The following is an 18456-nucleotide window of genomic DNA, read 5'->3' on the forward strand; positions in this document are numbered from 1 at the left end:
TTTTTTTTTTTTTTTTTTTTTTTTTTTTTTTTTTTTTTTTTTTTTTTTTTTGCCAAATTAAAAAAATATTTTTTAATTTTGTAGTTTCATTAAAAAATTTATAAAAATTAAAAAAAATAAATAATAAATAAACTCTTAAATTTAAGAAATAAATGTTAAAAAATATCTTACCAGCGGTAAATATTTTATTTCAAAAGTTTTATTAACCATCTTAATTTTTAAATTTTTAAAAAATAGCGTTAAAAAGTTTAGAAGTAATCGAGGTAACAAAATTTTGAACTTTTTTTTATAAGGATAAAATATGTTAATACTATATTTTAAATTTAATAGATATTTTTTTAGATATATTACTAAGTATATATTTTTAAACTTTTTAAAAAATTGAAGGGTATTAATGAAATTTTTTAAAAATTGAAGGGTATTAATGAAATTTTTTAAAGTTCAAAAGTATTTTTGAAAGACCGTTAAAATTTCAATACTATTTTTTAAATAAAGAACTAACGGTTTCCTTTAAAATTTTAAAAGTATTTTGTAGACTATTTTAAAAGTTTAAAGAAATTATTAAAACTTTTAAAATTTTATGGGTATTTTTTATTTTATTTTATTAATTTAGCTTTTTTTTTTCTCCATAAATGATGGTTTATTTGACTAAAATTACTTCAAAAATAATAATAATAATATGTTAAAACTATGGGCAATTCTAGAGAGATTGAAAATAATAGCGCGTTTATAATTTTTATTTGAACCAAACATCTAATAAACTATTAATACTATCTTTTATTTCGAAAAAAATAATAATTATATATATCAAATTCTAAACTCGTGAGTATAATCTTCACATTTAAAATCGAGATAGTAATGTAACTATGTCATAGAAAAATATCGAAGCTATCAAATACCGAATCTAGACTCTAAATTCTGATCCTAAAATTATTCACAAATAAGTGTCCGAGCCATTATTCTTTTTACCAAACTTATACGCAGTCCATTTTAAGTAAAGAATTACACTTAAAATTTTATTTTTTTCGATAGAGTGAATCAAGAAATAAACGCGTTAGTATATATCAAGTCGAGAAAACGCCAATCTAAATGACACAATCAAACTAGCATTTTAACTTATGTGTCGTGTCGAGTACAACATTAGTCGAATCACGTTAAATGAACATAAAAACGCTGGAACACTCTATTTCATAATAATTTTAGTTTTATTTTTGAATAATCGGTTTATTTCCTCACGCGATTTTAATGAAATATTTGAATTATTAACCAAATTTAAAAAATAAAACCGTTTAAGTAATCTAATATTATTTTCTTAAAAAATAAAAATTTAAAGATAATGACGTGGAATTGGAGTAGCTCGAACTATTTAATAAGTATTATTTAAAAACAATTTAAATCATCATGACAAGCTTTTAATTTTAAGGAAAGTAAAAGTCAAAGGAAGACGGTCCACATGGGAAAGCGGTCCGGTCCAAAACGGCTGACTAAATAATGGCGGATTACCCGGCTGTCAGAAACTTATCCTCCTGCATGTACAGTCACGTTAATCACGGTCCAACCACAACCGTTCATTGCGTGGATCCTGACTGTCAGCCTTCATTCTAACTGTCACAGTCCCTCCAACCATTATTTAAAATAATTATATACCAAAGTTTGGCTCATAAAATACAAATCAAAGCTACGCGTAAAGTTTTTTTTTTTTTTTTTTTTTTTTTATTGTTTAATTATTTCATTCAATTTTTATATTTAATTTCAATGATTTGTGGGAGAATGTTCAAACAGCGTGACAAAATTCTATACATTGAATAATATTTATATTAATTAATGCAACAATATGGAAATTATTTAATATAAATAATAAATTAAGCATAACTCGACGAACGAACAAATATTTAAAAATATACATGAATTAAAAGCAAAACTAAAAGTTATTATGTCCCGTTGTTATCTATTGTGTTCGGGTTTTAAACGTAAATTGAGTTGACACGTGTCTAATTTTGATCACTTAAAGAGGGTAGTGATTAGGGCTCGTTCAAAGAAAAAGTACATCAATCACATCTAAATTAGAGCGATCATGAAAATAGAATGATTGAGGAAGACGTAAAATAATTGAAACTTTTCGTTTTAGGAGCGAGAAACAGTAATGTGGCTGTAATATCCCAAGCTCACCGCTAGTAGATATTGTCCGCTTTTGCTCGTTACGTATCGTCATCAACTCCACGTTTGTTAATAGTCGGGTAACAGGTGAATGCTTAAATTAATTATATTTTAATTAAAAAAGTAATTTTATTGAAAAGAAAAATAATTTTTTATTTTATTTTTGAAGCATTTATTTTATAAGTTCACAATTGCTTTTGCTTTATATGTTGGTTGAAAGTTGGAGTTGGGCTACCTACTCTTTGTATTTAATAATATAATAAAATTAAATGCATTTTTTAAATTCTTTTTTAAGCAAAATATATTATTTAATTTTAAAAACACATTTGTCTTTACTCTCTTTAGTGGGAAGGAGATGAAATCCCTTCAACCAACCTTTGTTAATTTTTGTCTTTTTGCCGAATAAAATAACCATGGTTAAAAAATTAATTAATTAAATAATAATTATATTATAAATTAATTATCCCTCCATTAAACTAAAAAATAAAGAATATCTTAAATATATAATATATTATTTTTTATTTCTAACCATTTCTATTTATAATATATAATAAAATAATGATTTAGTTATATTTTTGACACATAAAAAGACTTAAAAGAATTGAGAGTTACTATTTATAAATTTTATTTTTTTATCATCGTTAATTAATTAATTATTTATTTTTTTATTTTTTTTAATTTAAAAAAGGTAGGTTTAACTGTTCAACCAAATGTTTCAATTACAAAATTTTAAAATATTATTTTTACCCATTTTTTCTTTTTGGATATTTATTAATATAAATTTAATTTTCCCACCAAATGAGTTTGAAATTTAATTTATTTTCAAATTTAATATTATTCTTAGATACTTGATTAAAGAAAGCTTCAAAGTGGTTGACATAAATTACATGTTAAACTATTGATAACAAAAGCTAGAGATGTAAAAAAAAAAACAAAAAAAAAAAATGATGTTTTTCTATACGCTCGTAAGTTGCTTAAGTAGGTAATACTCATTCAACAATTGTTGCCCATTTGTGCTAGCTACTTATTTTTTCGAATTTTGTATATCTTCAGAAGAACGGGACTGAAATGTGCTTGCAAATTACCGTGATCGATGCTTAAGCCGCGAGTCAAGTATCGGTGAGGGTAATTTGTGTCAACCCGATAGACAATGTTGTTGTCTATGTGCTCGTAAGTTGTTCAATTAGGTGATATTCATTCAACGATTGTTGCCACGGTTTCGAATTTTGGTGCGTTCGTGAAAAATAAAAAAGGTGGGTTTTTGGTTTTCCACCATTTACAATAGTTTCCACAATGATCCTTTTATGATTTATAATTATTTTTGAAGTCCTTTTGTGAGTGGTTGTATTCAACTTTTAGGGTTTTGTAGCGTTGAAATTTAAACACAAAAGGAACAAGAAGACAACAATGCTGTTCCTCGTGCAGACATAAAAAAAGATATTGTTGGAATTTTGTATGAAAAAATCAATCCATTTGATATCCCTAAACCTTCTCTTTTTTTGTTTCTCTTATACAATCATCATTTTTATTAACTTATCTTCTATCAAATCATCGTAAATTTTTTAATTTTTAAAAAATAATTTTGACATAAAAATCATACTCAATTAGATCTAAGAACTCTCGTAAAGGTTGCATAACTCAACTGATATAAAATACACGACATTCAACGATGATTTAAAAAACTTTTATAATAAATTAATATTTATTTTTTTATTATCATTTCAAAAGTTTGGTCAAACCCATTTAAAAAAATAAATTTTTAATTCAATGAAATATTTAATTATAAGAAAGATAAATAATAATAGTAATAATATTCACCCAATTTATTGAAAATTTAATTTAAAAAAAAAAAATTGAAAATCTCTAATCAATTACTCTAAATATATGAACATGAAATTAAAAATAAAAACCAAATTTGAACCGATAATAAAGAAAAGGGCTTTCGTGGGTAGGCCCACTGGGCTTTGATGGGTGGACTGAGAAAAGGCCCAAAGGTTACAAGGGCCCAAATCCTCAGGGTGAACTCATCAACCTTGAGCCGACCTCCCTAATCGAAACGTTCGAGAAGAACTCGATGCTAGTGTGATACTTGACAAAGAAACAGTCTCGTATATTTCCATTTTAGATGATAATATATATTTTTCTATCGAATTTGAACCTTAAAAAAAATACTAATTTCCTCTCGACCAATATTAAAAAAAAAAAAAAAAAAAAAAACTCAATAAATGTGGTCCTCTTAATTTTACATTTATTATCACTATAAAAATTCTTTTAAAAACTATATTTAATATTATTTCACAAATTAAAAAAAAAACCATTAAATCATTAAAAAAAATTTGAATTAATTTTTTTTAGTATGTAGTTGAAAAAAATGAAATAATAAAGTAAATACCAAAATAATGAAATTTAAAAGAAAAAAACCGAAAAAAAAAAGGTTATAAATACAATTAATAACAGTTTTGAGGATGAAGAACGAACCCGAACGCCCCGCCATAACGTATTCCTCATTTTCCTCCATAACTTCCGTATTTTTCAATTCCTAATTTGCCCTTCTCCTTCATCCAATGCTCTCGGTTACTTCTTGTTCTTGGTTTTCTATCGCATCAATGTCCTCTTAATTAGCACTGGTTATGGTTAGTTCTAATCCTTTCTTCTTTTTCATAATCTTTCTATTCTTTTCTTTTTTTGGGCATTTATGAATTTTCAATTCATCTTTTCTTCTCTTTATCTCTAAAGTAAGTATCCTTTCATGAATTTTTTTTTAAAAAACGACTGTTTATTTTGTCATTTCATCATCTGGATTGTTTGCATTTTGCATTTTCATAATTCATTTCAATAATACACTGTTCGAACACGGATTTAGTAACCATTAATTTCTACTCTGATTCGTGTTTTTCAATGTGGGGTTTCTTTATTTTAATGAATGGTTTCTTGAGAAATCTGCAAGTTTTGAAATCTGATATGGTGTCAGATAATGGGGAAATAGGGAGAAGAAGAAGAAGAAAAGAAGAAAAGAAGAAGAAGAAGAAGAAGGAAAAGTGCTTTTTGGCTTTGTCAATATAGAGGAGACAATTGTTTAATACCCATTAGATATCTTTGGAATGTCAGGGAAACGTCAATAGCTCTGTACTAGGCCTGAAACTTTCCCTGTGAGAGGGATTTATTGCAATGGCGCTTCTCTTAGCCTCCTTTTTCTAGCTTCTTTTTTCTAGTTCCTTGGGTTCAGCCCCCTTGGTTCTCTGAGATCAATTCATGGCTGTGGCAGCTTTGCTGCTGAGCCATTTTCTTTTTTGGGTCCTTGAATGCCTACCTTATTACTTGGAGTTATTTCATCTGTTCAGGTAGTTGTGGTGTTTCTTGTTATCTCAGTTCTAAACTTCTAATTTCCTTGAGGTTTCTGTTGTTTTTGGCCATTTATGAATCTTTGCATGCGATGTATAGTTAATTCAATCTTTGCATGGGTTATGAATCTCCATGAAGTTTCTGTTTGTATGCTATATAAAGGGAATTGTGGGAAGATTATCTTGGTGACTGGAGGAGAAGAATCAAAGCTGTTTATACATGTCTCTCTCTGATTTTCTCTATTGGTTTAAAAACCTTCCTGTGAGCTGCCTTGCTGTTGGTATTGTATGGTTTAATGGTTCAAGTATATAATACCCATATTCTCAGGGCATTCTTCAGCTTTCATTGTGGAACGAGTAAATAACATTGCATACTCAACGGCTATTGATACTTCTTGGATGTGAGGTAGACTGAATAGAAGTCACTGATAGTTCTCCATCCATTTGGGGCATATCATTGTTGCATCTGTTCATTTTGTTAGCCTATGACATTCATTATAAACGTGATTCCACATTGGTTGGGAGATGAATGAAACATTCGTTATAAGGGTGTGGAAACCTCTTCCTAGAAGATGTGTTTTAAAAACGTTGAGGGAAAGCCTGAAAGGGAAAGCCCAGAGGACAATATCTGCTTGTGGTGGGCTTGAGCGGTTATTAATGGTATCAGAGCTAGACATCGGGCGATGTGCCAATGAGGAGGCTGAGCCTCAAAGGGGGTGGACACGAGACGGTGTACCAGTAAAGATGCTGGACTCCAAAGGGGGTGGATTGGAGGGGGGAGGGGTTCCCACATCAATTGGAGAAGGGAACGAGTGCCGATGCTGGGCCCGAAGGAGGGTGGATTGTGAGATCCCACATCGGTTGAGGAGGAGAATGAAGCATTCTTTACATGTGAGTGGAAATATTTCCTTAGTAGACGCGTTTTAAAAACTTTGAGGGGAATGCTGAAAGAGAAAGCTCAGAGAGGATAATATCTGCTAGCGGTGGGCTTGGTGTACAATACATTAGCGTTTCTGCCCTTAAGAATGAGCACAATTACTATACATTTTGGGGGTTTCTTGTCGTTCAAAACCTTTAGACAGCCAATGGTTCATATCTTTTCCCAACTTTAGGCATGGGGATTTGGGGTAGATTCATTTATTTCATCATTTTTCACATGTACCCATTACAATTGAATTAATCAGATGTAAGTATCACACACTCTCCATTTCTACTTCCACCTTAGTTTCTAACATCATTATGATTCAAAAGGCCTCTCATTTGAGATTTGTTCAACCTTTTATTGCTGTAGTGTTGTCTTCAAATTTTGTTTATAACACTGTGAGATATGTGCTTGCAGAGTTGATCGGTTGATGGTAGAAGAGGAAAGAACTGAAGCAGGCTGGGATAGCAAGAAGGAGTTGACCATGACATCGACTTCTTCTGCTGGGGGGAAGCAACTGGCCGTGGTTGAAGCTCCTTCTAACTGTGTTCCATACCCGCCACCGCAAACGACGTATGAGGATCTCATAGCCGATCCCAAGCTCTTTATGGCGTCCTTGGAAAAGCTCCATTCTATTATGGGAACCAAGTTCATGTACTTTTCTTCAAAATCTCCTCTTTTACCTGCCTTGTATTCCTGGTCTTGACATGGAAGTAATGTATGATTTTGCTTGTTTGAAAGATTTTTCAAACAAGTTCATGCACTTCTTATGTTTCACTTTCACCTCCCAAATGCAGGATCCCCATTATTGGTGGGAAAGAACTGGACCTGCATCGGCTTTTCGTGGAGGTCACTGCTCGTGGTGGCCTTGAGAAGGTAAAATAGACTTGCTATGAATATTGTGATCAATATTTTCATTTCTGAAACTTGATGATTGATATTTAGAGGGCATATATAAGGTGTTTATTTGAGTCTATTTCCAGCTTTTTCGTTCATTTGTATGATTGTTGAATATCTTTAGAAGGCTGTGGTTTTTTACTCTTCAAGTGATCAGTTTTGATGCTATAATCCTTTCTGAAAAAAGGGCTTGGGTTCTAAAAGAATGTTTCGTTCCTCTCTCTAATTGATTTGAGATCTCACAATCCACCCCTTTAGGGGCTCAACTTCCTCGCTAGCACACTGCTCGGTGTCTACCCCCCTTCAAGGCCCAGCGTCCTCGCTCGCACACCGCTCAGTGTCCACTCCCTTTGAGGCTCAACGTCCTCGATGGCACACTGCTCAGTGTCCACCCACCTTCGGAGCTTAGCATTCTCGTTGGTACACCGGTGGAACCTAGCTCTATACCACTTGTAACAGTCCAAGCCCACTGCTAGTAGATATTGTCTTCTTTGGGATTTTTCTTTCGAGCTTTCCCTCAAACGCGTCTGCTAGGGAGAGGTTTTCACACCTTTATAAAGAATGCTTTGTTTCTCTACGTAGTCTGTTAGGGAGAGGTTTTCACACCTTTATAAAGAATGCTTTGTTTCTCTCTCAAATTGACGTGGGATCTCATAGAATCTCATGCATAGCTCGTTGGGTGAATGGATAAAAGTTGAATCGTTCTAGTTAACATCTGTTGAAAATTTGGCAGGTTATAAGAGAGAGAAGATGGAAAGAAGTAACTTCAGTTTTCAAATTTCCTTCGACAGCCACCAATGCATCTTTTGTGCTGAGGAAGTATTATCTCTCATTAATTCATCATTTTGAACAGATTTACTTCTTTAAAGCCGTGGGATGGACACCAAAAGTTTCTGGTACCCTTTGTTAAAATAGAGCACCCTTCTTTTTCCTGAAGAGCATGCCATATTCTAACATAACAATCTTTCAGATTCCTCTCCAACCCCAAGTGCAGTGCCAATTCCGACACAAGGGACGATGACCTCTATGTTGCCGCCATCCAATCGGCCAGCACCCCAGCAGCAGCCGCAGACTACTGCAACCGAACTTCCAGCAGGTGTCTTCTTTACGAGTTCGTATGATATGCCATATAAGTACACTTAGTTTCTCTGATTCATAAACGGATAACTCTTTTCAACTTACAGTTGCTCCGAGTTCGGTACCACCAGCGGGAGGGTTTCCGGTGGTTGGAGTCATTGATGGAAAATTTGAAAGCGGATATCTCGTTACTGTTACTGTAGGAAATGAGAAGCTAAAAGGTGTGCTTTATATGACTCCTCCAGAGCAACCTGCTCAACAAGTGTTCCAGCCTGGTAGTGTTTTCACCAAAGATGGTACTACCTCCACTACACCAAATGCTCAGCGCCGTCGCCGGAGGAAGAAATCCGAGATCAAACGAAGGGATCCAGCTCATCCAAAGCCGAATAGAAGTGGCTACAATTTCTTCTTCGCCGAGCAGCATGCTAGACTCAAACCATTACATCCAGGGAAGGACAGGGAGATAAGCAGAATGATTGGTGAGCTTTGGAATAAACTTAATGAGTCTGAAAAAACAGTAAGGATTTGCAATACCTCTTTAGTTTAGAATCTGTCACATTTGGTAATCTGTCACAGCCGGTGTTGATAGTTTTTTCTTTACTTGCAGGTTTATCAGGAGAAAGCTATGAAAGATAAAGAACGATACAGAATTGAGATGGAGAATTACAGAGAGAAGCTGAGGACAGGCCAAATCATCAGTCATGCAGTGCCATTACAGCAGCTTCTTCCTGGGACAGACCTGAATATGGTCTATGCTGCTGACAAAAACGAAGAAACCGAGGGTGGCGAACATCCTCATATGCCGTATAATGATACAATTTATGTTGAAGATAAGGAGGAGGAGGAAGAAGAGGAAGAGGACGAGGACGACGATGAGGAAGAAGGTGCAGCAGCACCTCAAGGAGTTGGCAATGTGGATGTTAACGTCTTGGCTGAGGAGGAACGCTGCGAGACTAGACCAGAACCAACAACAACAGCCATTATACAAGAGAGTAGCACGGTCAAGGACGATAAGGAAGTTTTCGCCGGGCATTCAGTGGTAATGGTGGATGTGGCAAATGAAGAACCAGAACCAGAACCAACAGCAACAGCCATTGTAGAAGATAAGGAAGTTTTCGCCAGGGATTCGATGGTAATGGTGGTGGCTGCAAATGAAGAACCACAACCAACAGCTACAACCATTATAGAAGATAAGGAAGTTTTCGCCGGGGGTTCGATGGTAATGGTGGAGGCTGCAAATGAAGAACCACAACCAACAGCTACAACCATTATAGAAGATAAGGAAGTTTTTGCCGGAGATTCGATGGTAATGGTGGAGGCGGAAAATGAAGAACCAGAACCAACAACAGCAGCCATTATAGAAGATAAGGAGGTTTTCGCGGGGGATTCGGTGGTAATGATGGAGGTGGCAAATGAAGAACCAGAACCAACAACCGCAGCCATTGTAGAAGATAAGGAGGTTTTCGCCGGGGATTCGGTGGTAATGATGGAGGCGACAAATGAAGGAACAGAAGCAACAAGAAGAGACATTATAGAAGATAAGGAAGTTTTTGTGGGGGATTCGTTGATAATGATGGAGGCAGCAAAGGAAGAAGCAGAGCCAACAACAACAGCCATTACAGAAGATTAAGATAGTAGCTAGCTTACCACCATTCCATTCATTGTCTCTAGCTTACCACCATTCATTTCTTCTAACCTTCCATTACTTGTAAAGAATCTCTTTTGTTTTGGGAAGAAATTTTGGTTGCCTTTTGTTCAACATTTCAACTGGATCCTTCATTCCCTACTTTGTTTCCTACTAGTTAACCTCCCTATCCAGGTTTGGATGCTGAACGAATGCTGAACGAAGGGCACGCGTCAATCATGTAAGTCACCCCACTGAATTTAGGTAGGATTTGATTGAGATGCATGCATGCTAGAATATTTATCTTTGGTAGTTAGTTTTACCAAAGGTATATAATGCTAGTATGTTTTATGTTTTACGCTTTATGAATGTTTATTTCATGTTGAAATAAGGATGAGAATTTGTGATTTGTGCTCTGGGTGCTTCATGAATGTTATTACCTTTACTTTGAGTGTTCTGTTGAGCATGTATGTTTATTTTCTTTCCCCTAGGAGCCTACTAGACCACCATGGCTTACGAACCACCTTAGGAGTGTCCTTGGGCTGCTAGATGTGTGATCGATGTCAATAGCTTTGTGGGGAAACATGTTTTCTTTTTTCTTTTTTTTTATTTTATTTTATATATTGAAGTTTGATTGAACCTAGCCATTTTGCATAGGGAATGAGAGACCCACGTCATACAACCCATTAGCTGGATGAGTTGGATGAGGGGTCGGGAGGGGTCGCACCCCCCAATGAGAGTGACTGGCTTTATGGACCTAGGAGGTTTCAGCTCACCCCAGGTAAGACACTATATAGCCTCATAGAGCCATGCATGAGGTATTGCCTCGTAGAGGGACACCAGTCATTCATAGCTCGACTTAAGGAATTCTCAGGATTTCAAATGAAAGGACGAAGAACTAGAATAATAACCCTAAAGGGATAAGATTAGAACCAAAGTCCTAGAGCCCTTGGGAATCTGTTAAGCCTAGAATGCGATGAGACCCTACAAGTAGGTTACCAATTGAGTATAACTTTTATACTCATCCTTGCTACATTTTCGTTTTTAGATGCGTGATTCTACGATTTGAGAGGGGGCATGTTTGAGAGACGTGGAAATAAATGATTTGATAAACTTTCTTCTTAGGAAATAAATGATTTGTGTTGGTTTTTTCGGGTTTTTCATGCATACACACTCCACTAAGTCACACCTCATTTTTAAAATTTGGGTCATGACATATCATTATTTAATTAGGTAGTTGATAGACCAAATAAGTATAGAGAGACATTTATCATCATTTATTTAGGTAGCTGATAGACCCAATAAGCACAATAGCAGTTTCGAGCCGAAGATGTAAAGTTGGATGAATCTCCAGTGGTTCCTTCCCTTCCTCTTTTTCTGATTGATTAGGGTGGCTCTCATCTCATCGATGAGATTGATTAATAATTTTCAAGATTATTATGAGAAATGTTCGAATTTAATGAATTTGATCAATATGTTCGGTGTAAAATAAATATTAAATTGATTGTTCAATGACTAAGATACATTAATTTTTTAAAAAATCTTAAAATAAAAAAAAAATATTGTAATTTGATTATATTAGTAGTAAATGCAATGAAAAGTGAAAGCCAATCAAAATAAACCACGTCACCTTTTCCTGCAGAATTTTCCAATTCGAAGTCAAGTCAAGTCAACGTTTATTTCTACCCTTCTTTTCTCTCTTTAAGCCTTTCGGTCTTCTTCTCAATTCCTCCCTTCGCGATTCCGATCGAATCTATCTATCTCCGCCAATGGTTCTTTCCCTTCTCTGCTGTTGCTTCTCTACAAAATCCTCCTCTTCCACCGTCTACAACCGCCTTCACACCCCGCCGCCGCCTCCTCTTCCGATCATCCACGGCGACTACGCCCAGCCAAAGCCTGCGCACCAACTCCCGATTCCGATCGTCGACGAAGTCTTTGAACAGCCAGAGGATTCACCGCCTCGTGTTCCGATCATCCACGGCGACTACGGCCATCCAAATCCGCCGCAGCAACTGCCGATTCCGATCGTCGACGAAGTCTCTAAACAGCCAGAGGATTCACCGCCTCGTGTTCCGATCATCCACGGCGACTTCGGCCAGCCTATGCCTGCGCAGCAACTGCCGATTCCGACCGCCGCCGACGAAGGCTTTAAACAGCCAGAGGCTTCGCCGCCACGTCCTGGTAGAAATAGCGACGGAGATGGCGGGGACGGGAGTGGAAATGAAGAAAAAACAAGTGCGATGTATCGGATTGAGAACGAGTTGAGAGCGATGAACGAGGCGGCGGCGACGCACTGCAGCTTCGGGCCGGTCGGAGCGGATATTTTACGGTGGGAAGGGGTTGTGATTGGGCCGGCCTTTTCTTGCTATGATGGCGGTATTTTTCACCTTTCCATTCAATTTCCCTCCAACTACCCCTTGAGCCCTCCCTTAATCAAGTTTCTCACCAAGGTTTGTTATGTCTATTCTCGTCATTTTACATTTCTTATTTTTCTTATATTTTCTGAATTTTTCTGTATCTAAATTCTTATAATTTAAAATAATTAATCTAAAATTCTCCAATAAAATTTTGTGTCTAATGGGCAAATGAAATAATTAATCTATTAGAATTCTCGATATGGTACTGGTCTTGGTCTTCAGAGATGAAAAAATCTCGAGCTAGACTTCTAAGATTATACCATCAACTGAAGACCTATTTCGTGAGTCGACTTTTCGAAGTTGAAAACATAACGAATAAATTCTTTTGATGTCGCAAAACAACATTCAAACTTGACTCTTCCCACTCGAAAGATTCTGATCACTTCAGGTCGGGAATTTGGGTGTTTCTTATATGAAAGCAACCCGACATTCCAAACTTAAATTCAGCTCAAAATTTGGGTAATTTTTCATTTGGAAGATTTGAACAACTTTGTTTGTGTTTGATTGAACAGATCTTCCATCCGAACATACAAGAAGATGGAACCATTTTGATCGATATATTGACAGACAATTGGTCTCCAGCATTGACCATTGAAACACTAATGCTTTCCATATGCTCAATTCTATCAAACCCAGAACCTGATGAAAGCTCCATTAATGAAGCTTCAAGAATGTACCTCGATCATTGGCTCAATTACACTAAGATTGCTAGAGAATGGACCAAGCAATATGCAATGGGAAACCCACCTCCTCCCTAACACCTATCCCTTCTATAAGACCTTGTATTTGATTGGGTAGACAAACCTAAATTGTGTCGGCTTGATTCAATCTGAGTTAATGGGTTCGTGTATTTTAGGTCGAATAAGGTAGCTCAGCTTGTAAGTCGCTCTAATGTATTGAGGCATACGTGTTTTATATAGTTTGAATTTTAAACTAATTAGTGTATCAATTGAAAATCTATACTGTGATACTCATGTAAAGGAGGGTACATGAATACAGAGGCTACATCTGAATGAGAGTGATTCCAAGGATAAGAATGCTTCGTTCCCTTTTGGGTCAGTGTCCTTGCTGACACATCCCTTCGTGTCCACTCCCCTTCGAAGTTCAGTCTCCTCACTGGCACATTGTCTTGTGTCCACCCCTTCGGGGCTCAGCCTCCTCGCTGGCACATTACCTTGTGTCCACCCTTTTTGGGGCTCAGCCTCCACATTACCTCTTTTGGGGCTCAGCCTCTGGCACATTACCTTGTGTCCACCCCTTTTGGGGCTCAGCCTCCTTGTTGCCATTCAAGGTTTATAAAACGCATTTGCTAAGAGAGGTTTTCACACGTTCATAAAGAAAATGTTTCGTTCTCCTCTCCATTCAATACGGGGTTTCAAAAAAATATAGGAAAAGAAAAGTTCCTCCAAATAAATCATTAAGAATTTAGAAAAATCGAAGAACAGAAGAAGAAGATTGCATACGATTCCTATAGAGTAGAGAAGAACAGTGAAAGAAATAATAAAAACCAAAAGGGATAGAGAAATTTATGAATCAGAAACTAACAGAGCATCCCAAATCGTATCCATGTCCAAAGATGGCGTTGTGCTGAGTTGAAGATGTTGTTCAATTTCAAATATTTCATCTGGGTTTCTCTTCAACTCCCCTGTTTCAGATCCGCCATTGTTGCCGCCGTTCCCCGACATGTTTTCCGGCGAAATCCTCGTCGGATTCTGGCTCAAGTTGGATCTCTTCTCTGAAGAAGATGAATCAATGGTGGGTATGGTGGTAGTCGCGGCGATGGTAGAGGAGGTGGCAGTCTTTTTTCTACTGGTGTTCTCTTGACTGATCGTTTTCAGCTTCGCTTCCAGCAGCGCCGCCGTGGTTCGATTGAGAGAATTGGATTTCAGGCGGTGTTTTTGGTCGGGGAAATTTAAATGTGCAAATTCCCCTCTCAGCATATAGGCGGCGGTGTCATAAGCTATGGCGGCTTCGACGGCGGTATCGAATGTCCCGAGCCAGACTCTCGTCCGGTTTCTTGGAAGTCGAATCTCCGCCACCCATTTCCCCCAGTGCCGCTGCCGGACGCCTCTAAACAACTTCCCAACCGCCGTCGCCGTCGCCGTCGCTGTCGCCGTCGACTCTGTTTTGTGACTCCCCTGTTTTCTCCCACTCTGTTTCATCGGCTGCGTCTTCGTCGCTCCCAGCCAGAAATCGCTGTAATTTCTCGACGACACAGCAGCAATGGCGGCTGCTTGGCTCTGATTATGATTGTTCTTCAGCCATTGGAGCCCATTTTGAGCTTGAATTTGAAATGGGTTTCGAGGGGACGGATCAACAATGGCGGATTCTTGAAGAAACAGAGTCAAATTTGTTGAATCTGTTCGAGATTGAAACAGAGTCGGAGAAGCCTCCAAGAAATTCACAGGAACAAACCCATCTCCATCTGGGTGAAGATTACTTTCAAACTTTCGAATTCCTCGAAAGTTTTCGATCAAATTCCCACCAGAAATCTCAGATTTTTCGCTCGAAAACAGTCGAAAAGACGACGAAGAAGAAGAAGAAGAAGATGGGGATTTCGATTGATCATTACCATTAGAATCACCATTTTCAGAGCACGAAGCTCGAGCTATGGAGCTCCAGAGAATTGGATCGCCATGAAAGTAATATCCAGAGACGAATTCTTCAAAAGACGACGGAGAAGATGATGAAATATCCTTAGGAATGATGTTTTTGAGTTCTTCAATCAAAGGGAATTGATCCGCCATTGTTGAAACAAGCAAAGAAGAGAGAAAGAACAAGAAAAAGAAGGGGAAATACAGCAAACTGAAGGCATTAATTATGCCTTATACATATAAACAAGAAAACAGAGAGAGAAACAGAGATACACAGAAACTGCGAAGGGTATCTACTTTTTGTTCATAATAAAGTTATCATCCGACTCAGATTTGTATTTTCTTTGGGGTTTTCATCAAAAGAATAATCTCATTCCATTTGCTTCCACTAACTCCTTTCGTGCAACCCATCTCTCTGCTGCTTCTTGTTCTTATGGTTCTCCAATCAGTGACTGACAGCTCAGCTCTGTTTTTTTCTTGATCTTATGGTTGTCCAATCAGAGACTGACAGCTCAGCCCTGTTTTTTTTCTTGATCTTATGGTTGTCCAATCAGAGAGTGACATCTCAGCTCTGTTTTGCTTACGTGTCAGTTAGGGTTGGATGGATGTCCTCCATGAAAGTAACTAAAAGAACCTCAAAGGTTGAGCTTTTATGGAAGAACTTAGAGTTTTGCTCTTTAGTCACTTACCCATGTGTGAANTTTTTTTTTTTTTTTTTTTTTTTTTGGGTTAGATTAATGGTACCTCGTTCCTTCTCTAATCGAAGTGGGACCTTCCAATCCACCTCGTTCCATTCTCTAATTGACGTGGGACCCCCCAATCCATCCTCTTCGGGGTCCGGCGTCCTTGTTGGCACACCGTCTCATGTTCACCCCTTCGAGACTCTTTCCTCGTTGGCACATCGCCTCATGTCTGGCTCTTACACCATTTGTGACAGTCCAAGTCCACTGTTAGCATATCTTGTCTCTTTGGGTTTTTCCCTTTCACGTTTTTCCTCGAAACACGTCTACTAGGGAGTGGTTTCCATTTGTAACAGTCCAAACTCACTATTAGCAGATATTGTCTCTTTGCGTTCATCCCTTTCAGGCTTTTCCTCGAGGTTTTATAACACGTCTACTAGAGAGTGGTTTCCACACTCTTATAAAAGAATGCTTCGATCTCCTCCTTGCACTCAATTGGAAACATTATTATGAGGAAATGATTGGAGGGTTTTGTGAATAAACAAATGGGAGAACTAAGAACTTATTGGGTTAACTTCATTTGGGGTGTCTTTTGAGATGGGTTTTGGGGCACTCAAAGCTCCAAAATTTGAGCTTGAAATGATTAGAAGTGTCACTTTTTGAGCCCTTTTAAGCTAACTTATTGGCTTTGATCAATGCCATTTTAAGCTTACTAAATGAAAGTGAAAGAATTTGAAAGAAAAAAGAGAACCCATTTGGAAGAACTTGATGATCTTAGAATAATATGAATATATAATTGAGTTAGCACATGCATCAAGCTAAGCTACCTCTCTTGTGTAATATAATACAACATTTGAAGCCAAAAACACATGGCCATCTCCTTCCATTGCTTTTGCTTTTGCCCTTATTCTTTTATTCCTTCAACGTTTTCATGGACCACTCCTACAACGAACCTGATTAAGGTCGGATTAAATAATAGGAAAACGACACGCTTTAAAACTACCCGTCTTTGTCAAGAACAACTAGATCGTTTTAATTAACATTATCTAAATCTAACTCAACTAGATCTGGTTGGAACTAGCTTAATTGTTTCCATTAATATTTAAGAGATATCCGCTATGATTAGGTTGGTAGTTAGGAGAGGACGACAATTAAGAAAGAGTATCATCATGGGTTCCAATTAAGGACATAGAGAGCTTTTCAAAATGGACCATTTTGGACCATGTTTCATAAAAAGGATGGCTTGGTTTTGTTTTTTAAGCTATTAGAATAATGTCAACATAACCTATAATTCTTGACGGGACGTAACTTTGATATTCGAGTAAATGAGAGATACATGAATGAATCGAGACCATTTCTGAATGAAAGCAATCGTCAAGATAGTATGACTAAGAAAGACTTAAAAGAATTGGAAGTTATTACTTATACCAACAATGTGCACCTTCCTTTTCGTGGTTCAATCATAAAAACTCTAAAGTTAAGCGTGTTTTTCTTGGAGCAATTCTATGTTGGTTGACCTCCTAGAAATTTTATTAAGAAACATGAGTGATGACAAAGCATACTGAAAGAACTCGTGTTGGTCTATGGGAATAGTGTTCACTGTTAGAAGTGAGAAGTAAGTATCGTGGCCATGTTGCAAGAGATGCAGGAGAATGTCGGGGCGAATTGGTCTGTGGAGAAAGTCTTCACTCTTAGAAGCGAGAAGTAAGTAATGCGGGCATATCACAAGAGATGCAGGAGAATGTCGGGACTATCAGGTGTGGAATCCAAATTCTAAATTCTGGGTATGCATCGTTACACAAACAATTATCTTCTCGATATACATTTGAGTAATCCCGGGAGCTAATCTATCGAAAAACCACGCACAAACATTTGTACGAGGGTTAAAATCATACGACAATTCAAATTAAAGGCAAGAAAAGAAGAGCACAAAACAAAAACAAGATGAAAAGTAAGAGTAAAAAGAGATGTAAGTGCTATCACAAGGAATAGAATCCATCTTTAGAATCTTTACATTATCTATGAATCCAAATTAAAACATTTCCACACACTCATATTGTCGTTTTTAGCTCAAAAAACCAAACTTTTTTTACATTTTCAAACATCTAAAGTGACAATCTTTTTCCAAAAAGAATCTTATTTCTTCCAAAATGTCCCAAAACAGCATCTGGGTAAGCCTCAAAACATGACAAAGAAGAGGTACAAAGTGATATATATATATATATATATATATAGCAAATTCCATTGAAATTAGACTTGAGAAAGCAGCAAAAGGGCAAGAATTTGAAGATAAATTAGAAAAGCTTATCCCTTTGCTTTGAAAACAAATGAAAGCTCGTGGATTCCAATAGCCTATAGCTAACCAAACCCATCATGACTTCCACTCCCACCTAACTAACAAGCAAAGGATATCAAGGTGGAAACAATTCAAAAAGGTTCTCCTTTTTTTACGGAGCGAGTTCAATATATTTTAATTTATTAGGGTTTCGATCCTTTCTTTGAGTGTTCGAGTTAGTTTACGGGCGTTTCAACTTCTCATGGAACAATTATTTGACCCTACTACACATTTTTATTATGTTTTAGTTCTTAAATTTTAACGTACATTTTGTTTTAAAATTGTGTCGAGATATACTGAAAGTACACATCAAATTTGTGTCCACTAACTATTAAGAGACAATTATACGTTCAGTGAATAGTTTTTTTGAGTATGGACCCAGAATATGTATATATGGAATGAATTTTTAAAA

General features: G+C 36.5%; 3 protein-coding genes across 5 annotated transcripts; 2 read left to right on the plus strand and 1 right to left on the minus strand.

The window, feature by feature from the left end:
* Positions 1–4642: 4642 nt before the first annotated feature.
* On the plus strand, positions 4643–10161 carry LOC111778229 (high mobility group B protein 15-like). Of its 3 annotated transcripts, none has more exons than XM_023657927.1 (7): positions 4643–4790; positions 6838–7074; positions 7218–7296; positions 8051–8213; positions 8288–8413; positions 8502–8911; positions 9002–10161. In XM_023657927.1, exons 2-7 carry the CDS (start codon positions 6851–6853, stop codon positions 10022–10024), a joined length of 2025 nt encoding a protein of 674 aa, XP_023513695.1. In that variant the 5' UTR covers positions 4643–4790; positions 6838–6850; the 3' UTR covers positions 10025–10161. The 3 variants fall into 3 exon arrangements, with proteins under 3 accessions (XP_023513695.1, XP_023513694.1, XP_023513696.1); XM_023657926.1 differs by lacking the exon at positions 4643–4790 and adding an exon at positions 4950–5498; XM_023657928.1 differs by lacking the exon at positions 4643–4790 and adding an exon at positions 5526–5904.
* A 1443-nt stretch (positions 10162–11604) lies between these two features.
* LOC111778197 (ubiquitin-conjugating enzyme E2 E3-like) lies at positions 11605–13472 on the plus strand. Its single transcript, XM_023657887.1, has 2 exons — positions 11605–12468; positions 12948–13472. Exons 1-2 carry the CDS (start codon positions 11788–11790, stop codon positions 13191–13193), a joined length of 927 nt encoding a protein of 308 aa, XP_023513655.1. The 5' UTR covers positions 11605–11787; the 3' UTR covers positions 13194–13472.
* A 363-nt stretch (positions 13473–13835) lies between these two features.
* On the minus strand, positions 13836–15427 carry LOC111778941 (ethylene-responsive transcription factor ERF062-like). The gene has a single exon (XM_023658955.1). It carries the CDS (start codon positions 15180–15182, stop codon positions 13962–13964), a length of 1221 nt encoding a protein of 406 aa, XP_023514723.1. The 5' UTR covers positions 15183–15427; the 3' UTR covers positions 13836–13961.
* Between the last annotated feature and the right edge of the window lie 3029 nt (positions 15428–18456).

The sequence above is a fragment of the Cucurbita pepo genome, chromosome LG17 (assembly GCF_002806865.2).
Source record: "Cucurbita pepo subsp. pepo cultivar mu-cu-16 chromosome LG17, ASM280686v2, whole genome shotgun sequence".
Classification (NCBI taxonomy): Eukaryota; Viridiplantae; Streptophyta; class Magnoliopsida; order Cucurbitales; family Cucurbitaceae; genus Cucurbita; species Cucurbita pepo.